The sequence below is a fragment of the Dendrobates tinctorius genome, unplaced genomic scaffold, assembly GCF_039654945.1.
Source record: "Dendrobates tinctorius isolate UK_male_01 unplaced genomic scaffold, ASM3965494v1 ptg000042l, whole genome shotgun sequence".
In the NCBI taxonomy this organism is placed as follows: Eukaryota; Metazoa; Chordata; class Amphibia; order Anura; family Dendrobatidae; genus Dendrobates; species Dendrobates tinctorius.
This window is the reverse complement of record NW_027361710.1, coordinates 6699605-6718728: the sequence shown is the minus strand read 5'-3', so window position 1 is coordinate 6718728 and position 19124 is coordinate 6699605. Positions and strand designations below refer to the sequence as shown.

The 19124-nt window shown below is 43.2% G+C and overlaps 2 protein-coding genes across 3 annotated transcripts in view; both read right to left on the bottom strand.

Annotated features, from left to right (window-relative positions):
- Positions 1-1586: 1586 nt before the first annotated feature.
- The window catches only part of LOC141088895 (rho-related GTP-binding protein RhoC), a 71664-nt gene continuing 54126 nt past the window's right edge, over positions 1587-19124 (bottom strand). For both annotated transcript variants that reach the window (XM_073575119.1, XM_073575120.1), the window contains exons 3-5: positions 16715-16835; positions 10403-10533; positions 1587-3769 (exon numbers count right to left, since the gene is read on the bottom strand). In XM_073575119.1, the coding sequence (XP_073431220.1) occupies positions 3596-3769; positions 10403-10533; positions 16715-16835 (426 nt within the window). In that variant the 3' untranslated portion in view covers positions 1587-3595. The remainder of the gene's footprint in view (positions 3770-10402; positions 10534-16714; positions 16836-19124) is intronic.
- LOC141088894 (uncharacterized) lies at positions 10578-15616 on the bottom strand. Its single transcript, XM_073575118.1, has 2 exons — positions 13616-15616; positions 10578-13168 (listed from the first exon to the last, which is right to left on the bottom strand). Exons 1-2 carry the CDS (start codon positions 14618-14620, stop codon positions 11672-11674), a joined length of 2502 nt encoding a protein of 833 aa, XP_073431219.1. The 5' UTR covers positions 14621-15616; the 3' UTR covers positions 10578-11671.

Genomic DNA, 19124 nt, shown 5'->3' with positions numbered 1-19124 from the left:
GAGGCGTGAGACTCGCTGTGTGACATCATTACTTATGGCCAAGCACTGCATGCTAGTGTCTGCTATTTTGCAGAGTGTCAGGAACAATACCTGGCACATTTAAATGACAATGGTGCCCCAACTAATCATTGCACCTCAGGTCACTTGGCCCAGGTTGCAAAAATTTGTTTTAGGGTTCATATGCAGCCTATGAACCGCTTGTTTGAGACCTCGGCTCAAGACTATATGGTATGACCTCACAGTTTAGTTTGTACAGCATCAATTTCTTCTGCAGTTATGAAGATGTAGAATATTCTTGCTCGTTTTGAGTGTTGAATGATTCTGAAGCTGAAATGACAAACGAAAGCCACCAGAGATGGTTGACTGACAAATGCAGAATTAGTGTTTTTTTTTCAATTGATAAAGACACCATTACAGTGTTCAAACACTGAGTAAAAAAAACTATTAATGTATAAGAATTGATTTCCTCCAGCAAGGCAGCCCACCTTATGTGTTTCATCCAACTGGATTCACTAGTTCTCCATTTAGCACATGTATGAGGCATGAAGACAAAGCTAGCTCCTATAAAGCCAGTGTAGTCAACTAATTGAGAGCTCACTAGAAGAGATGCAGATAGGAAGGTGCACAGAACCAGTCATATCATGGGTGCACGAGTTACCCTGTTAGAATATTCAAAGAAAACAAATGAAGTCTTGAGAACAAGCTAATGGATCTTCATAGTAAAAATACATTTTTTCTTGGAGCAATGTCCTCTAAAATGTGCTGTGCTTTGTTTGCACACTTGTTATGCAATGACAAATTCACTTCAAAACCTACAATAAGGGTTGCCATGTTCCAGTATTAAGACATATGTATCTACCTAAAAAGATGTTCATTCAAGCTCCAATGTTCCCGCCAGATTGAGTTTGGCTGAGGCCCATGTATATGATCGGACCCCCAAACTCCCGAGTCAGAATGTTAGCAAGCGCTCCAATGGAAAGTTCTAAGTGGCTGAAAATGTGACGGAAGAGGGGAAGGAGGTAAACTGACCACCTATTGTGACTGGAAGTGTGAGTTAAGCATTGTGCCTAGGGGACAGAGTGAAAAATTGCAAGATTAGTTTTTTTGAGTTTTTTTTATAAATACAGTGTGTGAAATAAAGGACTTTCTCACCAAATGTCAGCAACAACCCAGCCAAGTCACGCAGACAAAGAAACCAAACCATAGAGGTCCATAGATTAAATTTAATAACTTAAGTTAACCACTTTACTGTCCGAGACAACTAAGAGTTCAGGTAAAGTGCCCAAGTCTAACTGCATACAAATGCTTGAGGATTGGGAGAGCACATCCAGAATTGAGCCCCCTTCTTGATCAGTGCAAAGTTATAATGATCAAATTACACATTCAACTTCATTTATGTGACATGGTGTTTAAAAGACACTTGGCTGATAAACACACAATTGGTGGGCAATGTTCTTCATGTAGATAGTAAAACAAGTTTAGATAATTGTTGCCTAACTAAAAAACAAAACAAAAAAAAAAAACCAGACACTTTCTTCCCTCCCATCCAAGAGCAAATATTCAAAATCAAAATACCAGTTTACATGTATTTTCTCATTGTAAATGTGTTTATTATTCTTTTTTACATTCGAAAAGTCACGTGTGTCAAATTCCAACGTTTACAGGCAGTCAGGCAGAGAACAGAATACAAAAACAGACGGACAAAAAAAAAAAAAAAACACACATAATTGTACATTAACTTTTTAATTTTATAAAGGAATTTTAAAAGGCAAAAATGTTGAACAAGCTGAAGGTCACGAGAGAAGATAAGCTGATTTGATTTTTGCTTTACAAAGCATATACAAAAAAAAAAAAAGTCAATTCAGTAGACAATGCACAGTAGACCGGTGGGTTCTGCAAATTGGTAATAACATTTATCAAAAATGCTGGTGTATAAGGTGTGCATTATTTAGCAATAGTGTAGGGGGAGGATTTGAGTACGGGGAGTAAACAGTTGAACAGAATACACTTCAAAGAAAGAAAAAATCCCCTCCAATTATATGGAAAATTATCTGCTGGTAGACTAATCACGAAGTACATGGTTCCAATTGTGCCTTATTACAAGGACTATGGGGCTTGTCCCTTTGACCCCACAAATCCCCATTATTCACATACTCATTTTTTTTTAAATACATATAAAATACCCTTGTGCAGTGATATTGTGCCAAGTTCCCAGTAACACAAAAAGCAGTTGATGGACTAGGACTATATGGTGACTTTATCCAAGACACGTTAAACGGCCAAAGTTTACTAGCCATTGCTGCTCCATCACAGCACAATACAAATAAATGGTCTCGATCCCAAAGGGTACTGCAACCATGACAAGTCACAAAATGTCTCATGCAACCTTGAGACTTGCTTTTCGTGGTACCCTCAGGGTTGCACTGAGATCCCATTCACTTGTATTGTGCTGCGATGTAGAAGCCAAATATAGCAAACTTGTCACCCCCAAAAAGGCCATGTCCCCAGCCTAACTGGTTTACTGAACACACAGAGTATATGCTACTACATGACAGGAGGGTCCACAGAGGCTGTGCGACCTTGGCACACATTAAATAAATTAGAATGAGTAGAAGATTGGAGCACGGGTATAAGCATAAAGGATAAGAACAGACCTGCATGATTGTTGTTACAGAAATGAAAAAAATGGGAAAGATGAACAAGCTTCATGTCCACATTCAATTTCGGGTCCCGCTTCTTTTCTGGGAGGCCCCAGTTTATCTTGGACCACTTGCACATGTCACAAGATTGCTATGTGGGCATGTTAGAACGTAACAATCGCTTCTTGTTAAAGTCTGGACTATTAGCACAAGAGGATTACTATCGATATACAAAACTAACATTGTCTGTAGGCTTTGTAAGGCCATTATGTGGGTCAGGAAAAGAAATGGGCACATTAGAGCTAAAGGCTGGGGAACAGCAAAGAGTAAGGATAAAAGTAGGGAAGAAATAATTCGGGGATAATTGGGTGACAACTACATGACTCTCAGCTGGTAGGACATGAAAATAAAATCGTGTAAACCATGACTTGGGTAATGGGATAGTGCAACTTGCTACTGATCGTATTGTGCTATGCAAGTACAGCTAACCCCGTCAAGCTCGAACACTCTTTTCCAGTGTTGATTCCTTGCGGTTACGTCTGATAAGCCATTTTGGAAGGGGAAATCCAGAAAGTAGAAGAAGTCAAGAAAAGATTTCAAAAACACAATATGGCACAAAAACTACTAACTCCCAGAATCCCACATGTGCTTTTTTCTTACAAAACAGGATTGTTTAGGTGTATAGATTATATGGGTAGAGAAGGAGGCACTGCATATACATTCGAGGCTTCCTGCAGATTTTTTCCACAATTTCACTCGTGCCTAACTCTAGATAGACGTTTATGTGGAGAAAAAAATGAAACAAAACCAAGGATACATACATGTACAGTACAAATGGTGCATATAGCTCTTTGCTACTGAAGTCTCTGGTATTGAATAGCAGGTGGTGCAGCAGCAAAAGAAGCTACTCACTTTGTTCTTCTAATCTTCTTTCCAAAAAGGTTCTAAGACTTTACTTATAGGATGGAGCAACGCTGCTTCTTCCTGTGTTTTCGGACCTGCAGGGCTGCCCGCGTTGCCATCTCAAACACTTCCCGGACTCCATCCTTGGTCTTAGCAGAACATTCCAGATAACCAAAGGCGTTAATTCTATTGGCCATTTCTCTTCCGTCTTCTGGTTTGACAGGCTCCTGTAGAACACAAACAAATTTATGAATTTATTGTGTGCATATAAATATATATCTCTCATATCTTATATGTAATGTACGCATCTCTTATCAAGCTTTTGAGCATCTACATTTATCTTAAGCAGTGCCCAAGCAAACATCCGGATATAAATGTCACCATTCCGTAGTGAGAGAACAAAAAAAACAAAAACACAAAAACCAAAAAACCTAAGCTGCTCATACACAACACAATTATGGCATTTATAATTAAGAGGACGATAAGCTACTAAAAACCTTTGCTTGTAAATCTTTCCCCGTGGGAACTTAAAACAGCCTTTCTAGAGAGGAAGATGACTTGAACACTAGCGCCACCTACTGACGTAGCACTTGGACATCAGTATTGATCCATTAACGAGCCTTGGCACATGACTGAGGGTAGGTTTCCACAGTCCGTAAACATTGCGGATTGGACGCAGCGTCCAGATGTTGCAGCATCACAGTCCTATGTATAGAACGCGGTGATTCCGCATGGTTAAATGTACGCATGCGGTATCACCGCTCGTACAAAAGCCGGCAGAGCTTTGGACGGAGTTGTGTCCAAAGCGCTGCCAATACTGACCGTGGAAACATACCCCAAGCCTGAAATGAGTGTGTTTTAGCTTTTATCCTGTTTGCCCTTCCTCAGTGCAAAGAAACATGGCTTGGTACAAATCAATGCAGACAAGTGGCAAGGTTTGTTAAAGGGTTAATATCCAATTTTAGGATTGCTACCCCCAATAGGTGTCACTAGAGTTCAAATCCTCTTCTCTAAAGAAAATCTGCATATTTTCCCAGAGGACCATTGCATGACCTTTAAGTCTCCTTACTTTGGCCTGACACTTACCATCTTACCCCCCAGAGACCGCCATGGAGAAGATCAAGCATTTGGAAGTCCAACATACATGATCTTCGTTAAAAGGAGATGTCCATTACTTTTATATTGATGAACAATCCTAAGGAGAAGTCCATAATCTTAGGTCGGTGGGGGTGCAACTGCGAGATGTGTGTTGGCTCACCAGTGCGATAAATATGAATACCGGTTTCCGTATCAGTATCATACTATGCCAGTTGTAAATAAGTAATCATCTGAAGTAATGTAGTTATTCAGCCACCAGGGGCTGTTTGCCAAGTACAACTGAAAGATTACAACTGATATGTATTCTGTGTAAAACACCCTAGAGTTTAGAAAATAAATCAATTTTGATATGCACTGATCAGTCCCATATAGTGATTCCCAGTGATGACAATAGACTGATGTTCTGATGTGTCAATGCCCTGCTCGGATCAGAGGAAGTGCTGCCATCTTGGATACAGTCGACAGTTAAGGACAAAGGGAGGACATGCCGGTGAGGAATCCAGCAACATCCGCTCGTGAAAGAATCCCACTAGGACCAGAGAGTGGAGCGGATAGTGTCTGTGACCAGATTCTGTCTAGATGGGAGAAAATTCCTGCCTGAAATGCTGCAGACAGAAAAGGCTGGGACCTAGTGTGAGAGGTGTTGGACGTCGCTAAGGAGTCAAGTCACAGTTTTCAGCAGTACTGTTCATCTGCTGGAGGAACCCAACATCCAAGTGATAATTGCTCAACTTTGTTAGACTTCGCTTCCGGCTAAACAGCCGGAATAGTTGGTTAATTGATATGCTATTCTCTGTGTAGTTGAGGACGGACTATTCCTGTGAGTTCACTGGAGTCTCATCGGGACGGGAAAGGGATATTTAGTTGGGGAGTAAGGCTATGTGCTCACGTTAGCGTTTTTAAACGCTTAGAAAACCAGACTCCTTCCCAGAAACCGCACAATTTCCACGAGATTTTTGCACAAAACCACGCGTTTGATGCATTTTTTTCCGCGTGGTTTCTGGAAAGCTTGGAAACATCTAAAGATGCGGACCTATGCGGAAAATAATGAGCATCCTGCGTTTTTAGCCACTAAGCTTTCTGAGCGGAAAAAAAATGCATGCATTGGCACAAAAAGCCAAAAATGCATTAAATTTAATGGGATGCTTATTTTAAGCGTTTCTGAAGCGTCTGATCCGGCACAAACGCTTCAAAAACGCTTAACACGCAACGTGGGCACACAGCCTAAAGGTAATGGATTGTAAGATTGCAAACTGTTGTGCTGTACTGCAGGCAAGCATACTTTAGGGTGCACTGTAGGGAAGGTGACCTGACGGACGGACAGACGTGTCAGAACAGAGAAAAGAAGGTTTGCACAGTTTAGACAGGTGTCAGTTACTACAGTGGGGAAACAGCTGAGAAAGTGTAGTGGACGTGCAGTACCTTGGGTTGACCATTAGAGGGCAGGGAGGAGTGAGCAAAGGACTTGACATCAGCTTAGGGCTTAGGAAACCGTTGGTCATGGGGGGCAGAGTTACAGGGAACCAGGAATGATATAAATTTGACAGGAGGGTTCCAGAAAGTTCCAGTCCCCAGGGGGAGCTCCAGTGACAGGAGCACTGTGAGGAAAACCAAACCAGGGGGACTGAGGAGAGAGAAAGTCAGGAGGGTGGTCCTGACACCAGAGAACCGCAGTATAGACTATGCACTGAGGTAAAGCATACCGTATTGAGAGAGAGACGACTGATCAGTAAGAGTGCTTTTGGTTTACGGGCCTAAGGCGGCCACAGTGACGGATCTGACAGGAGCGTCGAAGAGTGAAGAGGGGACGGTGCGTAAATGTACGTCCCCGGTGTAAAGTACGGTGTGCGGGAAGCGGCTCTGGAAACGGAGGGCCAATAAGTGAAGTGAAGTAAAGTGAACTGAAGTGCGGTGTACTTTAGGGGCCATCAGGCGGACGGCAAGAGAATAAACTTGGACCTGTTGTACCCGAAACGTGCCTCATCTTGTGTCTGTACGTCACTGCGTGGTATATCAAGGGACCACCCCCCAGCTCGGCCCACCGATCCCTACACGCCCACATCAGGGTTTACATAGTAACATAGTTTTGAAGGCTGAAGGAAGACCTTATGTCCATCTAGTTCAGCCTATTTTTAGTGCAGCTGTTCTGCATTGTTGATCCTGGGGAAGGTAAAAATCCCACAGAGTAGAAGCCAATTTTCTCCATAGGGAAAAAAATTCCTTTCCCTAAGCTGGGTCAACCATCTACCTATAATATTCTATTATTTGTAACCTTCTATACTGTTACTCACAAGAAAAGCATCCATTCCTTTCTTAAATTCATTCAGTGAGTTGGCCATCACCACTTCCTCAGGAAGAGAATTCCAGAGCCTCACTTCTCTTACCGTGAAGAACCCTCTTCTATGCTGGTGCAGAAATTGTCTTTCCTCCAAACGAAGAGAATGCCCCCTTGTTCTTGTCACAGTTCTTGGTACAAACAGTTCATTGGAGAGATCTCTGTATCGCCCTCTGATATACTTGTACATATATATTAGATCTCCCCTAAGTCTTCTCTTTTCTAGAGTAAATAGACCTAATTTTGATAACCTTTCTGGGTATTGTAGTGAACCAACTCCATTTATCATTTTAGTAGCCCGCCTTTGAACCCTTTCAAGTTCAGTAATGTCTTTCTTGAGCACTGGCTTCCAAAATTGCACACAATACTCCAAGTGTGGTCTGACAAGTGATTTGTACAGAGGGAGAATTAGGTTTTCATCTCGTGTCCCCAGACCTCTTCTAATGCATCCCATGACCCTATTTGCTTTGGTGGCAGCTGCCTGACATTGGGCACTCCAATTTAGCTTCTTATTGACTAAGATGCCCAAGTCTTTTTCCATGTCCGATTTCCCCAGCAGTTTCCCATTTAGTAAGTAATTGTAGCATCTGTTTCTCCTTCCCATGTGCATAACCTTACACTTATCTGTGTTAAACCTCATTTGCCATTTTTCAGCCCAATTCTCCAATTTACTCAAATCTGTCTGTAGATGCAAACTGTTTAAACTGAGTACAATGTGAAAAAACCTTGCATTGCACTTGATACAATGTTAGTCAATGAGGCAGTGGTCATCAAGTTTTTCCTCACCTGTAAGTTAGGGGAAGGAAAAATTTTCAGCATGCTGCATATGGCCACGTGAAACGACCAAGACTCACCAACTAGTCAATTGGTGTGTGAAAAAAAAAAAAAAAAAAAATCACGGTCGGTGTGCCATGCGATTTTTACGCACCCATCTCATTGGAAACCCGACATTGACTGTACTCAGCTGATACAATTTACAGAATGAACTGTCAGAATACAATATAATAAAAAGTGGTGTGGGGTCCCACTCATTTTTATCAATCAGCCGAGGGTAAGCTGGCGGCTATGAGCTGATGTTTATAACCCCCTTCCAAAGCTGTGAACATTGAGCTTCCCAGGATATTAAATATCAGCTCACAGCGGTCTACTTAGCCTTAACTGATTAAAATGGGGGAACCCCAAAAATAAAGACATGGGGTCCCCCTATAAATAAAAAACCAGTAAAGCTAGGCTGAAAGCTGTAGGGTGATATTAATTCTATAGCGATATTATATGCTAGGAATGGGCCAAGTATATTGGCCCCTTCCCAGACTAAGAACTCAGCCACCCCAGAAATGGCACATCCATATTATGCACCAAATCTGGCGCTTAGCCTTGCTCTTCCCACTTGGCCTGGTGAGGTGGCAAGTGGGGCAATTGGGTTGGGGTTGATGTCAGCTGAGAATCCAGCCCAGGGGTTACTAATGGTAAGGCATCTAAGATGCCTCCATTACTAACCCCATAGTCATATTGTAAAAAAAATACACAGCTAGAATAAAGTCCATTTAAAATAAAGGAATCTGTCATTCTTTCAATTAAAGACCAGTTCCCACCCTCTTTTACCCATTATTAGTGAAAATTAAAATATTATAAACCAGCATATTCATCACCTGTCCTTCAATAATCCATTTGTCCCACAAAGAACACCAGCTCTACTTAATCCGGTTGGTTTGTTGAGCGATGGGATGATGCAACCTCTAAACAAGCCAACCAGAACACATTGAGACAGGAGCGCAATTACGCTCCTGCACTGTTTAGCGCTGACATGAGAAAGATCACCGGAGTTCATAGCTGATGAACCCTGTCAACTTCCCAAGCTATAAACATTAGCAACCAGCTGTCGGCTTTCCCTGAGCCGATTAAAAATTAGGGGGACCCAAATCATTTTTTTCCTTTTAATTCTCTAATACCTAAATAAATGTACAGTAAACTACACACACTGCAGTAATTATACATCCTCACTGACATATTCCTGTTTGTAAGATTGTTTTATTAGCTTGAAATGACAGAATTACTGAATGTAAAAGCTAATGGTAAAACGCATTGCATACGCATGTCATACGGATGCTAAGTGAGGAAAAAAAAAAAAAAAAAAAAAAAACCACATGACACTCCAACTTTTCTGGCCGAGAGTCAGTTACTTTTTATATGCAGATGTGCGCTTACCTTTACATTCATAATGGTTCCAGTTACAAGGTGGTTAACAGGTAACAGACAGCCAATTTAGACCAGCATGCCAGTAGGTAGATTTATAGAAATTATAGTAGGTACAAATTGTTTGGATGCCAAGCTGTACAGCACAAGAGTCTCAGCTTCCCGATTGAAGGTCTGTATAATGTTTTCAACTTTCTGGTTGAGTCACATAACCAAGTAAAATATTTACGGTGAATGAACTGGTGTGGGGGTTTGTTTTCTCACCCGTGACTTCTCTGTATCCTGAAGAACACACCCCGGTACACGACGTACACAACACCCAGCACACCCACTGATCAGCTGTTCCAAATGACAGTGGCGACTGGATGTGATCACTTGCGGAGCTGCACATAGAGTATTATCGCCACCATTTCCCCAAACATTGACAAAAGGACAGAAGTTTACCTTCAATTACAAGCTATCCAAGTTTACCATCATTGCCCTTGAGATTGACATAATTTAAAGATTACTGGAAAATTTTGGTAACTATGCATCAATGGTTTATAAAACCTTGAAAGACTTAAAAACTCTTAATAATAAGTCTAATGTCTTCCACTGACCACCCATTATTAATCTTACAGTCTTTACGATGACGGCTATTATGCATACCACGGCATCCTTCTGCCGCAAACCTAACCGACATCTTCATTCTTCAAACTGAAGCAGGTTCTTTCTAATACACCAATATTTAACCAGCAATCTTTAACCTGCAAAAATCCTATTTCCTTCACTTTCTAACTCCCCCTACAACTGCATGCAAATTGATGACCTAATTTATTTCAAATTTTCTTTGCTTCCTTCTAAAACGTCCAGCGTAAAAAAAAAAAAAAAAAGAAGAAGTGGAAAAAATGTTTGAGTATACAATGAAAGGAAAGTCATGTATGACACTGAACATTTGCCCATTATGGTAAATGTACCCTGTGTGGAGGAAACTTACTTTTCCTTGGGTCTATGGAATCATTCAGATGAAGATGCACTGATATTGTTTGTTAAAATTTGTCTTGCGTCAAATGTTTCTCTGATGTGCTCCATCGGTAAGGGTAGGGCTGAGTCCATAGATTACTACCTAGCTGTCATTGCAAAGAGTTCCCAAGAAGAACACTAGACCGACTGCTTCATCCGGCAACAGATAATCTAATTACGGTAATAAAAAATGTCTAAAACAACCAGATTGATTTTTTTGTTTCATACTTACTTGCTTCATCTTTGCCAGCTCCCTCCGGGTGTGCTCATCGTTTCTAAGATCTTTTTTGTTTCCAACTAGAATGATGGGAACATTAGGGCAGAAATGTTTCACTTCAGGAGTCCACTTCTCTGGAATGTTCTCTGTTTAACGAAAGAAAAAAAAAAAAAAAAAAACATTTTTAACCATTTATGTAAAACTGAAGTCATGTCATAAAATGGGCATCATAATATATTACGATCCAACCACATTGGCCCATGACTTGTTTTCAGTCTGTGTGTCATATCAAAGAATTACAAATGCCCAAATGTATACGGACTATGAAATGTCACAGAGCCAAAATCCGAAAAAAAAAAAAAAAAAAAAAAAAAAAAAAGTAAAAGGAACAATTTTAGACCGAGCCACACTAGTACACTGGTATGCTTAGCGCAGAGCCTCAAGTGGTAATGCATGACATGGATTCTAAGACCATGAGAATCCACGTTTCATGCTACGCTATTAAACCAATTGGCTTGGTGTAGTTAATAAAATCTGTGTAACTCGCCCTCCCCGGCTCTAGCGCCAACTCACCCTGTGATTGTGTACAGGGGGAGATATCCACACTACAGCGCTGGTTAGTGCTTCTCTACAGTCTCAGCGGGAATGCCGATGTACACGACACAAGCCCAGCGACTGGTCACTTCAGTCACATGCACTATAGTCGTGACATCACACTTGCAGCCTGTAAACAGTCACTGGGAACAGCAGCTGAGAGCTGGTGCAGTGGAGAGAAAAGCCGGATTACTTACCGGTAATGCTCTTTTAATGAGTCCACGACAGCACCCACTGGAGGTATCGGATCCGCCCATTTGGAACAGGAAACCCTACAGGAAAGATAAAAGGGGCGGTCCGCCTTTCCTCCTCAGTTTTACGTTTCAGAGTACCAGAAGGACCGCCAAGGATTAGGCAATGTTCTCTTATTTTAACATCTTTCTTATCCATTATTTGGTTAATATACTTTAACTATTGATATCCTTAGGGGGGGAAGTGAGCGGGTGCTGTCGTGGACTCATTAAAAGAGCATTACCGGTAAGTAATCCGGCTTTTTACTCTTCGCCACGACAGCACCCACTGGAGAGATTCCAGAGACCATCACCTGGGTGGGACCACCGTGCCAAGGATAGTCCTGCCAAAGCTTAAGTCAGAGGTTGATGAAAGATCAAGTCTGTAGTGGTTATAGAAGGTAGAAGGGGATGACCAAACTGCCGCCTTACATATAGTTTCAATCGGAACATCTCCCTTTTACGCCCAAGAGGTTGCCATTGCCCTGGTGGAATGCGCCCTGATGTTCCCTGGAGGATCTTCGTTTTTTGCGGAGTAGGCTAAACGTATGGCCTCTCTGATCCACCGGGAAATGGTGCTCTTCGTGACTCCATACCCCTTCTTACAGCCCTGAAATGAAACAAATAGGGCCCTACTCTGCCTCCAACTGTTGGACCTCTCAATACATTTTAGGACAGTTCTTTTGATGTCCAGAGTATGGAACTTCTGCTCTTCCGGAGTAGAGGGATTTTTATAGAAGGTTGGGAGGAGTATCTCCTGAGATCTATGGTATTTTGTTGCCACTTTTGGCAGGTAGGCAGGGTCTGGTTTTAATACCAATCTGTCTTGGTATTCTTGGAAAAAAGGTGGATCTATTGACAAGGCCTGAATATCACCCACTCTTCTAGCTGAGGTCAGTGATACTAAGAGGGCCATTTTAAGTGCTAAGTATTTGAAGGATATTGTGTCGATCGGCTCAAAGGGGTCTACCGTTAGGGCGTCTAAGACCAGATTTAGATCCCATGTAGGGACGGAGGGTATGTGGATTGGAGCTATTCGTTCACATGCTGTAATGAAACGAGTTATCCACTTGTTGCCTGCTATATTATGGCCATATAGTGCTCCTAATGCCGATATTTGTACTTTCAGTGTATTTACTGCTAAGCCTAAGTCTTTCCCCTTCTGCAGAAATTCCAAGATTGGTATTATCGGAACTTCTGCTGTATGAGGTACTGTATGGAATTGAAGAAATTTTTTCCATATTCTAGTGTAAATTTGGGTTGTGGACTGTTTTCTACTTTGTAGTAGTGTAGTAATTAAGGACTCCGAGAATCCTCTTGTCCTCAATAACTGCCTCTCAAATTCCACGCCGTCAAGTGCAAGCTGAGCACTTGAGGGTGGAAAAAGGGGCCTTGGGAGAGTAGATTGGCAGTCGGAAGGATCCAAGGATCTGTTATTGACATAATCTGCAGCCACGAAAACCACGGTCTTTTTGGCCAGAACGGTGCTATTAAGATTATTCTTGCTTTGTCGTCTCTGATCTTCCGAATTACTTGAGGTAGGTGGATCAATGGAGGGAACGCATACGCCAGGTTGAAATTCCATGGAGCTAGAAAGGCGTCCAGTATGTCTGGGTGATCTGACGGAGATAGGGAGGCAAATGTTTTTATCTGCCTGTTCTCCTTTGTGGCGAAAAGGTCCACCTCGGGTTGTCCCCATGAGGCTACTATGTCCCTGAAGACCTTCCGATTGAGGCACCACTCTCCTTGTCGTAGAGTGTCGGCTTAGGAAGTCTGCCTTTTGATTGCTCTCGCCTCTGATATGAAGGGCCGAGAGGGACAAAAAATAGTTTTCTGCCAAGTTTAAAATTCTTGCCGCTGAAGACATCAGAGTCTCTGATCGAGTTCCTCCTTGTCTGTTTATATATGCCACTGTGGTGGTGTTGTCCGATAGGATCCTTACATGCTTCTGTTGGAGCTGCGGAAGAAAGTTGTATAGAGCATAGAACACTGCAGTCAGTTCTTTTAAATTAGATGAGTAATCGCATTCCTCTTTACTCCACCTTCCCTGACGAAACCCATTCTCCATGTGGGCTCCCCAGCCCTGGGGACTGGCATCGGTGGTTACGATACAGGATGGAACTATAACCCATGGAACTCCTGAACATAAATGGTCATCGTCTAACCACCACTCTAGGGAAGTCAAGACTTCTTGTGACAGGGTTATTTTGCTCTGCAAATGACCACTATGTCGCTTATCCTCTTGGAGGATCTGGTGTTGTAGCGTACGGACATAGTACTGGGCCCACCGGACTGCCGGGGTGCAAGAATTTAGTGATCCTAATAGTGACATTGCTCCTCTCAAGGATACACGTGGTTTATCTATAGCTGCTTGTATTTTTTGTTTTGTGAGGGTGATTTTTACCTGAGGTAGTAGACATCTCTGGGTCAAGGAATCTAGTTGAAATCCTAGAAATGTCTGGAGAGATTGCGGATCGAGTCTGGACTTTTGGATATTGATGATCCAGCCAAGGCTCTGAAAAGAGGAGATTGCGTCAGTTACGCGTTCAGTACATTGTTTGACTGAATTCCCAATTATTAGGAAGTCGTCTAGATATGGCACAATTAGTGTGTCCTTTTGGCGAAGGTAGGCCATCACTTCTGCCATCATCTTGGTAAATATTCTTGGTGCCGTGGAAAGCCCGAAGGGCATTGCCGCGTATTGGAAATGACGAATCCTTCCCTCGACTTCCACTGCGACTCTTAGGTATTTCTGGAATCTGTTGTGTATAGGGAGATGATAATAAGCATCTTTTAAATCAATCCCTGCCATTACGCAATTTGGGAAAAGAAGCTTTATAGTGGATCTAATTGATTCCATTTTGAAATTATTTTTTATAAATGAATTTAGCTTCTTTAAATTAATAATGGTTCTAAACGTACCGTCTGGTTTAGACACCAAAAACAGGGGAGAGTAAAAGCCTCTACCCTGTTGTTCCTCAGGGACGTCAACTAAAACTTTTTTAGCTAGTAGGACTCGAATCTCGTCTTCGAGAGCCTTTTGCTGAAGTGAGGAATTAAGGCGAGTTATAACAAAGAACTCATAGGGGATCCGAAGGAATTCAATCTTTATTCCTTCCTTGATTATGTTGATAATCCATGGGTTTAACGTAATTTGTTCCCACTTGGTAAAAAAAAATTTTAATCTACCCCCAACTGGTGGGTCTAAACTCTTAATTTTTATCTCTCCTATATGTTGGCCCTCTGAAGATGGTACCCTTCTGCTTTTCGTCTTTCGTGGCCCATCTATTCGTTCTGTCCGATTGTCTTCTTCTCCCGAATGGCCGTCTCTTAAAGGTTTTCCTATAAAACGGAATTGGAGAATCACTGAAGGCCTTTTTCCTTTCTTTTGCCTTGGCGAGAATTTCATCTAAGGCTTTTCCAATGAGGAACTCACCCTCGCATGGGGTTGCACTAATTTTGGATTTTGATTGTGCATCCCCTTTCCAGCTCTTTATCCACAGCGCGCGTCTGGCGTTATTCACCAGGGCTGCCGACCTCGCTGCCAGTCTTAGGGTGTCCGCTGAAGCGTCTGCCATAAAGGCAGCTGCACCTCTTATCAACGGGATGGCTGCACGCAGTTTCTCCCTTGACACTCTTTGCTCAATCTGCTGGTCTAATTGATCTACCCATACCAGCATTGATCTAGCAGTACATGTGCTGGCTATTGCGGGTTTGAATACCCCGGTGGTGGATTCCCAGGACCTTTTGAGCGAAGATTCAGCCTAATGGGTCTGCTAACAATCCTGCGTCCTCGACCGGGATCGAGGTCTGTTTGGAAGTGGAGGATATGACGGCATCCACCTTTGGTACTTTAGTCCATTTTAATAGGTCTTCATCAGTGAACGGGTATTTCCGTTTTGAAGCTGATGGGAGAAAACCCCTCTGGTCGTGTTTCTCCCACTCTTTTGATGAGGTCCTTAATTGCCGGTATCACCGGAAATGATCTCCTCTTTTTCTCTGCCAATCCCGCAAACATAATGTCCTGCGCGGTTTGGGCTCCCCTTTCCTCTTCACATCCCATAGTATTTCTAACCGCTTTTACAAGGTTATCTACGCTGTCCAGTGGAAAACATGCGCGTCCTTCCATCTCCGAGGATGACTATGAGGACGTGGATGCGGAGCCTGAGTTTAACTCCTGTTCTTCCTCTGACTCTGAACTAACAATGACCTGTTTCTTATGACTGGACTCTGCGGGAGTGCTGGCACGGTTGATGGCTTGTATTTCCTCCCTAATTATGGCTCGGATATCTTTGGAAGATATCGTCGACCCCTGTCTGGTCTCTTTCATGCATTGTTTGCAGAGTTTTTTGGGGTAGGAGTCAGGGAGAGGATCTGAACATAATGCGCATTCTTTATGTTTAGTTTTTTCTTTGACTGAAGTGAGAGGTCAAAGGTAAAGAGAGGGGGGGGGGGGAGGGAGGAGGTTAGCTTAATAGGTAGAGTATATACTTTGCACACTCACCCAGTGAAGCTTAATACCGGGTCGGATGGCTGAGACGGTCTGGATCGGGTTTCTGCTGCCTCGCTCCTGCGGGCAGTCTCCGTCCCGGCGCTGCGATCCCTGGTGGAGTTGCCCCCAGCTGAATCCCCTGCTGGGGTTTGCGACTCTGCGGGGGACGACATGGTTCCAACGATGCAGCGCTGTTTTATCTTTATTCTTGTCGTGCCCCCGGAAGTCGCCCTGTCACCGCCATCCTACCCCGGAAGTTCAACCATTACTTCCGGGGTATAGGAGCGTCGGGTGCCGGCCGGCTCCCGCGCCACCGCTACTCACACGCGCGGCTCGCGCGCTCATGGCCTCACCTCCACGTTATATCCCCACCGATTGGGGGGGATCCCCCGGATGCCGGACCAGCCCGCTCCCTGGTAAGACCGGGCGGCCCTCCCCGGACCCGGTCATTACCACTATGCCACCAGACGAGGGGGGAGCCGTCAAACGGAATCTCCCCCGATGCTGCTTCCGGACCGCAGCCCCTGCCGTTCCCGAGGAGACCGCACAGGCGGATGCATGGCCCGGGTAAGATCCTGCAGGATCCTGCTCCATTTGGAACAGGAAACCAAAACTGAGGAGGAAAGGCGGACCGCCCCTTTTATCTTTCCTGTAGGGTTTCCTGTTCCAAATGGGCGGATCCGATACCTCCAGTGGGTGCTGTCGTGGCGAAGAGTAAAAATATCGATTTTACCATTTTTAAACTACAGCAAGCCGATGGCATTAATCCCTTTAAGGCATCTGATAAGCATAACAGTATCAGTTTTGTCCATAGCATGCCTTTAACACAGTCACAATAGACAATAGTTTAATTTGCATTTTTTGGGAACAGTAAGCAAAAAGGACAATGGAAAAGGCAGAAAAAAAGAAGGACACTGCACCAAATAGTTAGCATGCAATGTTCTAAATGGCCCTGCATTCCCCTCAGATCATCTCTTCTCTGTCGTTACATTGATATAGGGATTTTCTTACCTAAACTGTCTGGGCTGTCAATGGAGAAACACATCAGAATGACATCGGTATCAGGGTATGAGAGTGGGCGCAGTCTGTCGTAATCCTCCTGTCCCGCTGTGTCCCACAGAGCCAGTTCCACCTACATTGAAATAACCTAATTAGTCCGCACAGAAGGAGAGGAAGGATTATAGGATTAGGCGCGAGCAGGACAGAAAGAGAAAAGTGGAACTTGGAGGTGCTCAGCATTTAGCGCATTCAGATTGTATAACCGGCACAAATACCAAGAAGATTTCGACAAGCCGGCCAAGAGCCATGCAATTAAAAGGTAAACTTTCACCAAGATTTATTTGTGCACAGTAGAATCATATACCAAGACTGAACTAAAACCAACTCTGGCAACATTACACATTTGCCAATTCCTGTTGGACCATAGTGGTTTTTTTTTTTTTATTTAAAAGAGTCAAAAGGGCAATATTACTATAAGGCTGCGTGCACACGCTGCGGATTCACCTGCGGATTTTTCCGTGCGGATCCGCAGGTAAAACGGCAGGTAAAGTGACCTGCGGTTTGACACCTGGATAATGGAACAGGTGTCAAAACCGCAGCGGAATCCGCACGGAAAAATCCGTAGCATGTGCACTATGGATTTGAAATACCATTGACTAACATTGTACTGTACAATGTCTGCGGAACTGCTGCGGATCCGCAGAGGCCAATCTGCAGCGGATCCGCAGCGTGTGCACATACCCTTATACTTCAAAAACACCCAGAAGACAAAGTGATGTTTCCATGTAAATCAAGGGTTAATCAATTTTTTTGATGCATGATACCAAAGCTCCCCATACACTTTGATAGCTGTGCTCATTCATCTGACCGTCAGGAGCTATGTATCCCGACTCCACGATACACATGAACCCTATGCTTGTCAGTAGGGAGAGACGTGTTACATGCTACCAAACATCTGGTGGCACACAATCTCCAAGGGGACCAAAAGTATCAGGCATTTAAAAGGGAAATCTGTCAGCAGATTTTTGCTATGTAATCTGAGGGCAGCATGAAGTAGTGGTGCAAAAATGCACCATATGGACAACATACTGTAATATAATTCATTATAACTGCACTGAAAAACCATAGCCATAAAGGATCTCTTGAACCCAAACTTCAAATATTGATTCCTAAAATCTCTTACCCATATGTCACCCATGTGGACCAAATAAGTAAGCAGACCCAAAGCACGTTTTGCGTGGGCTTCCTTGGGGGTCCGTAAGGTGACATATGGTGCATTTTTATACTGGTATACATGTTATGCGATACTGATGATCTAAACACGATTGACCTCCCCCCCCCTATATACAGTATTAGTGATACATGGGGCAGCACGGTGGCTCAGATAGCACTGCCGCCTTGCAGCGCTGGGGTCCTGGGTTCGAAACCCACCAAGGACAAAATCTGCAAGGAGTTTGTATGTTCTCACAGTGTTTGCGTGGGTTTCCTCTGGGTACTCCGGTTTCCTCCCACATTCCAAAAGACATAGGGAATTTAGATTGTGAGCCCCATCGGGGACAGTGATGATAATGTGAGCAAACTGTAAAGCGCTGCGGAATATGTTCATAAAAATAAAGATTATTATTATATACAATATACAAACTCCTGTTCTATTCTATACTGGTAACTTTTTTTTTGTATTTAATTTTATTATATTATTTATCTGTTCCCTACCAAAATACTTATGTGGCATGAGAGAAATAGATAAATATACTTTATATACTCGTGTAACAAGCCGGGTTTTTCAGCAGATTTTTTTGTGCTGAAAAACGACCCCCCTTGGCCTATACACAAGTCATTGTCCCATAGGGTCAGCGTGGGAGGGCGAGCGGCAGCGCAGCGGGTCACAGGAGGCATCAACCGGCTGCTGTGGCTGTAACTGAGCCCACTGCTAAACAGAAATGAATATTCATTTCTATTACTTTCTCTTCTAGCACACACAGAGACACCCGCAGCCACCGGCTTCCAGAAGACATTCTACTCACCTTCCTGCACACCCTCGCTGCATCTCATTGGTTCCAGTGCCAGCAGCTTTCCTGCCGAGCGATCATGTGGCCCTGCTCATTAAGGTAATGAATATGCACGCCTCACCACTCCCATAGGCGTGGAGTGAATATTCGTTACCTAAATGAGCAGGGCCACATGTTCGCTCTGAAGGAAGAGCTACTGGCACGAGATGCATCGAGGGCTGGCAGGAAGGAGTGTAGGAGAGATAGATAGATATATATATATATATATATATATATATATATATATATATATATATATATATATATATATATATATATTTTTTTTTTTTTTTTTATATAGGAAACATGCATACAAGGACAGCGATTGGGGAGCCATGCATACAAGGACAGCGATGGGGGAGCCATGCATACAA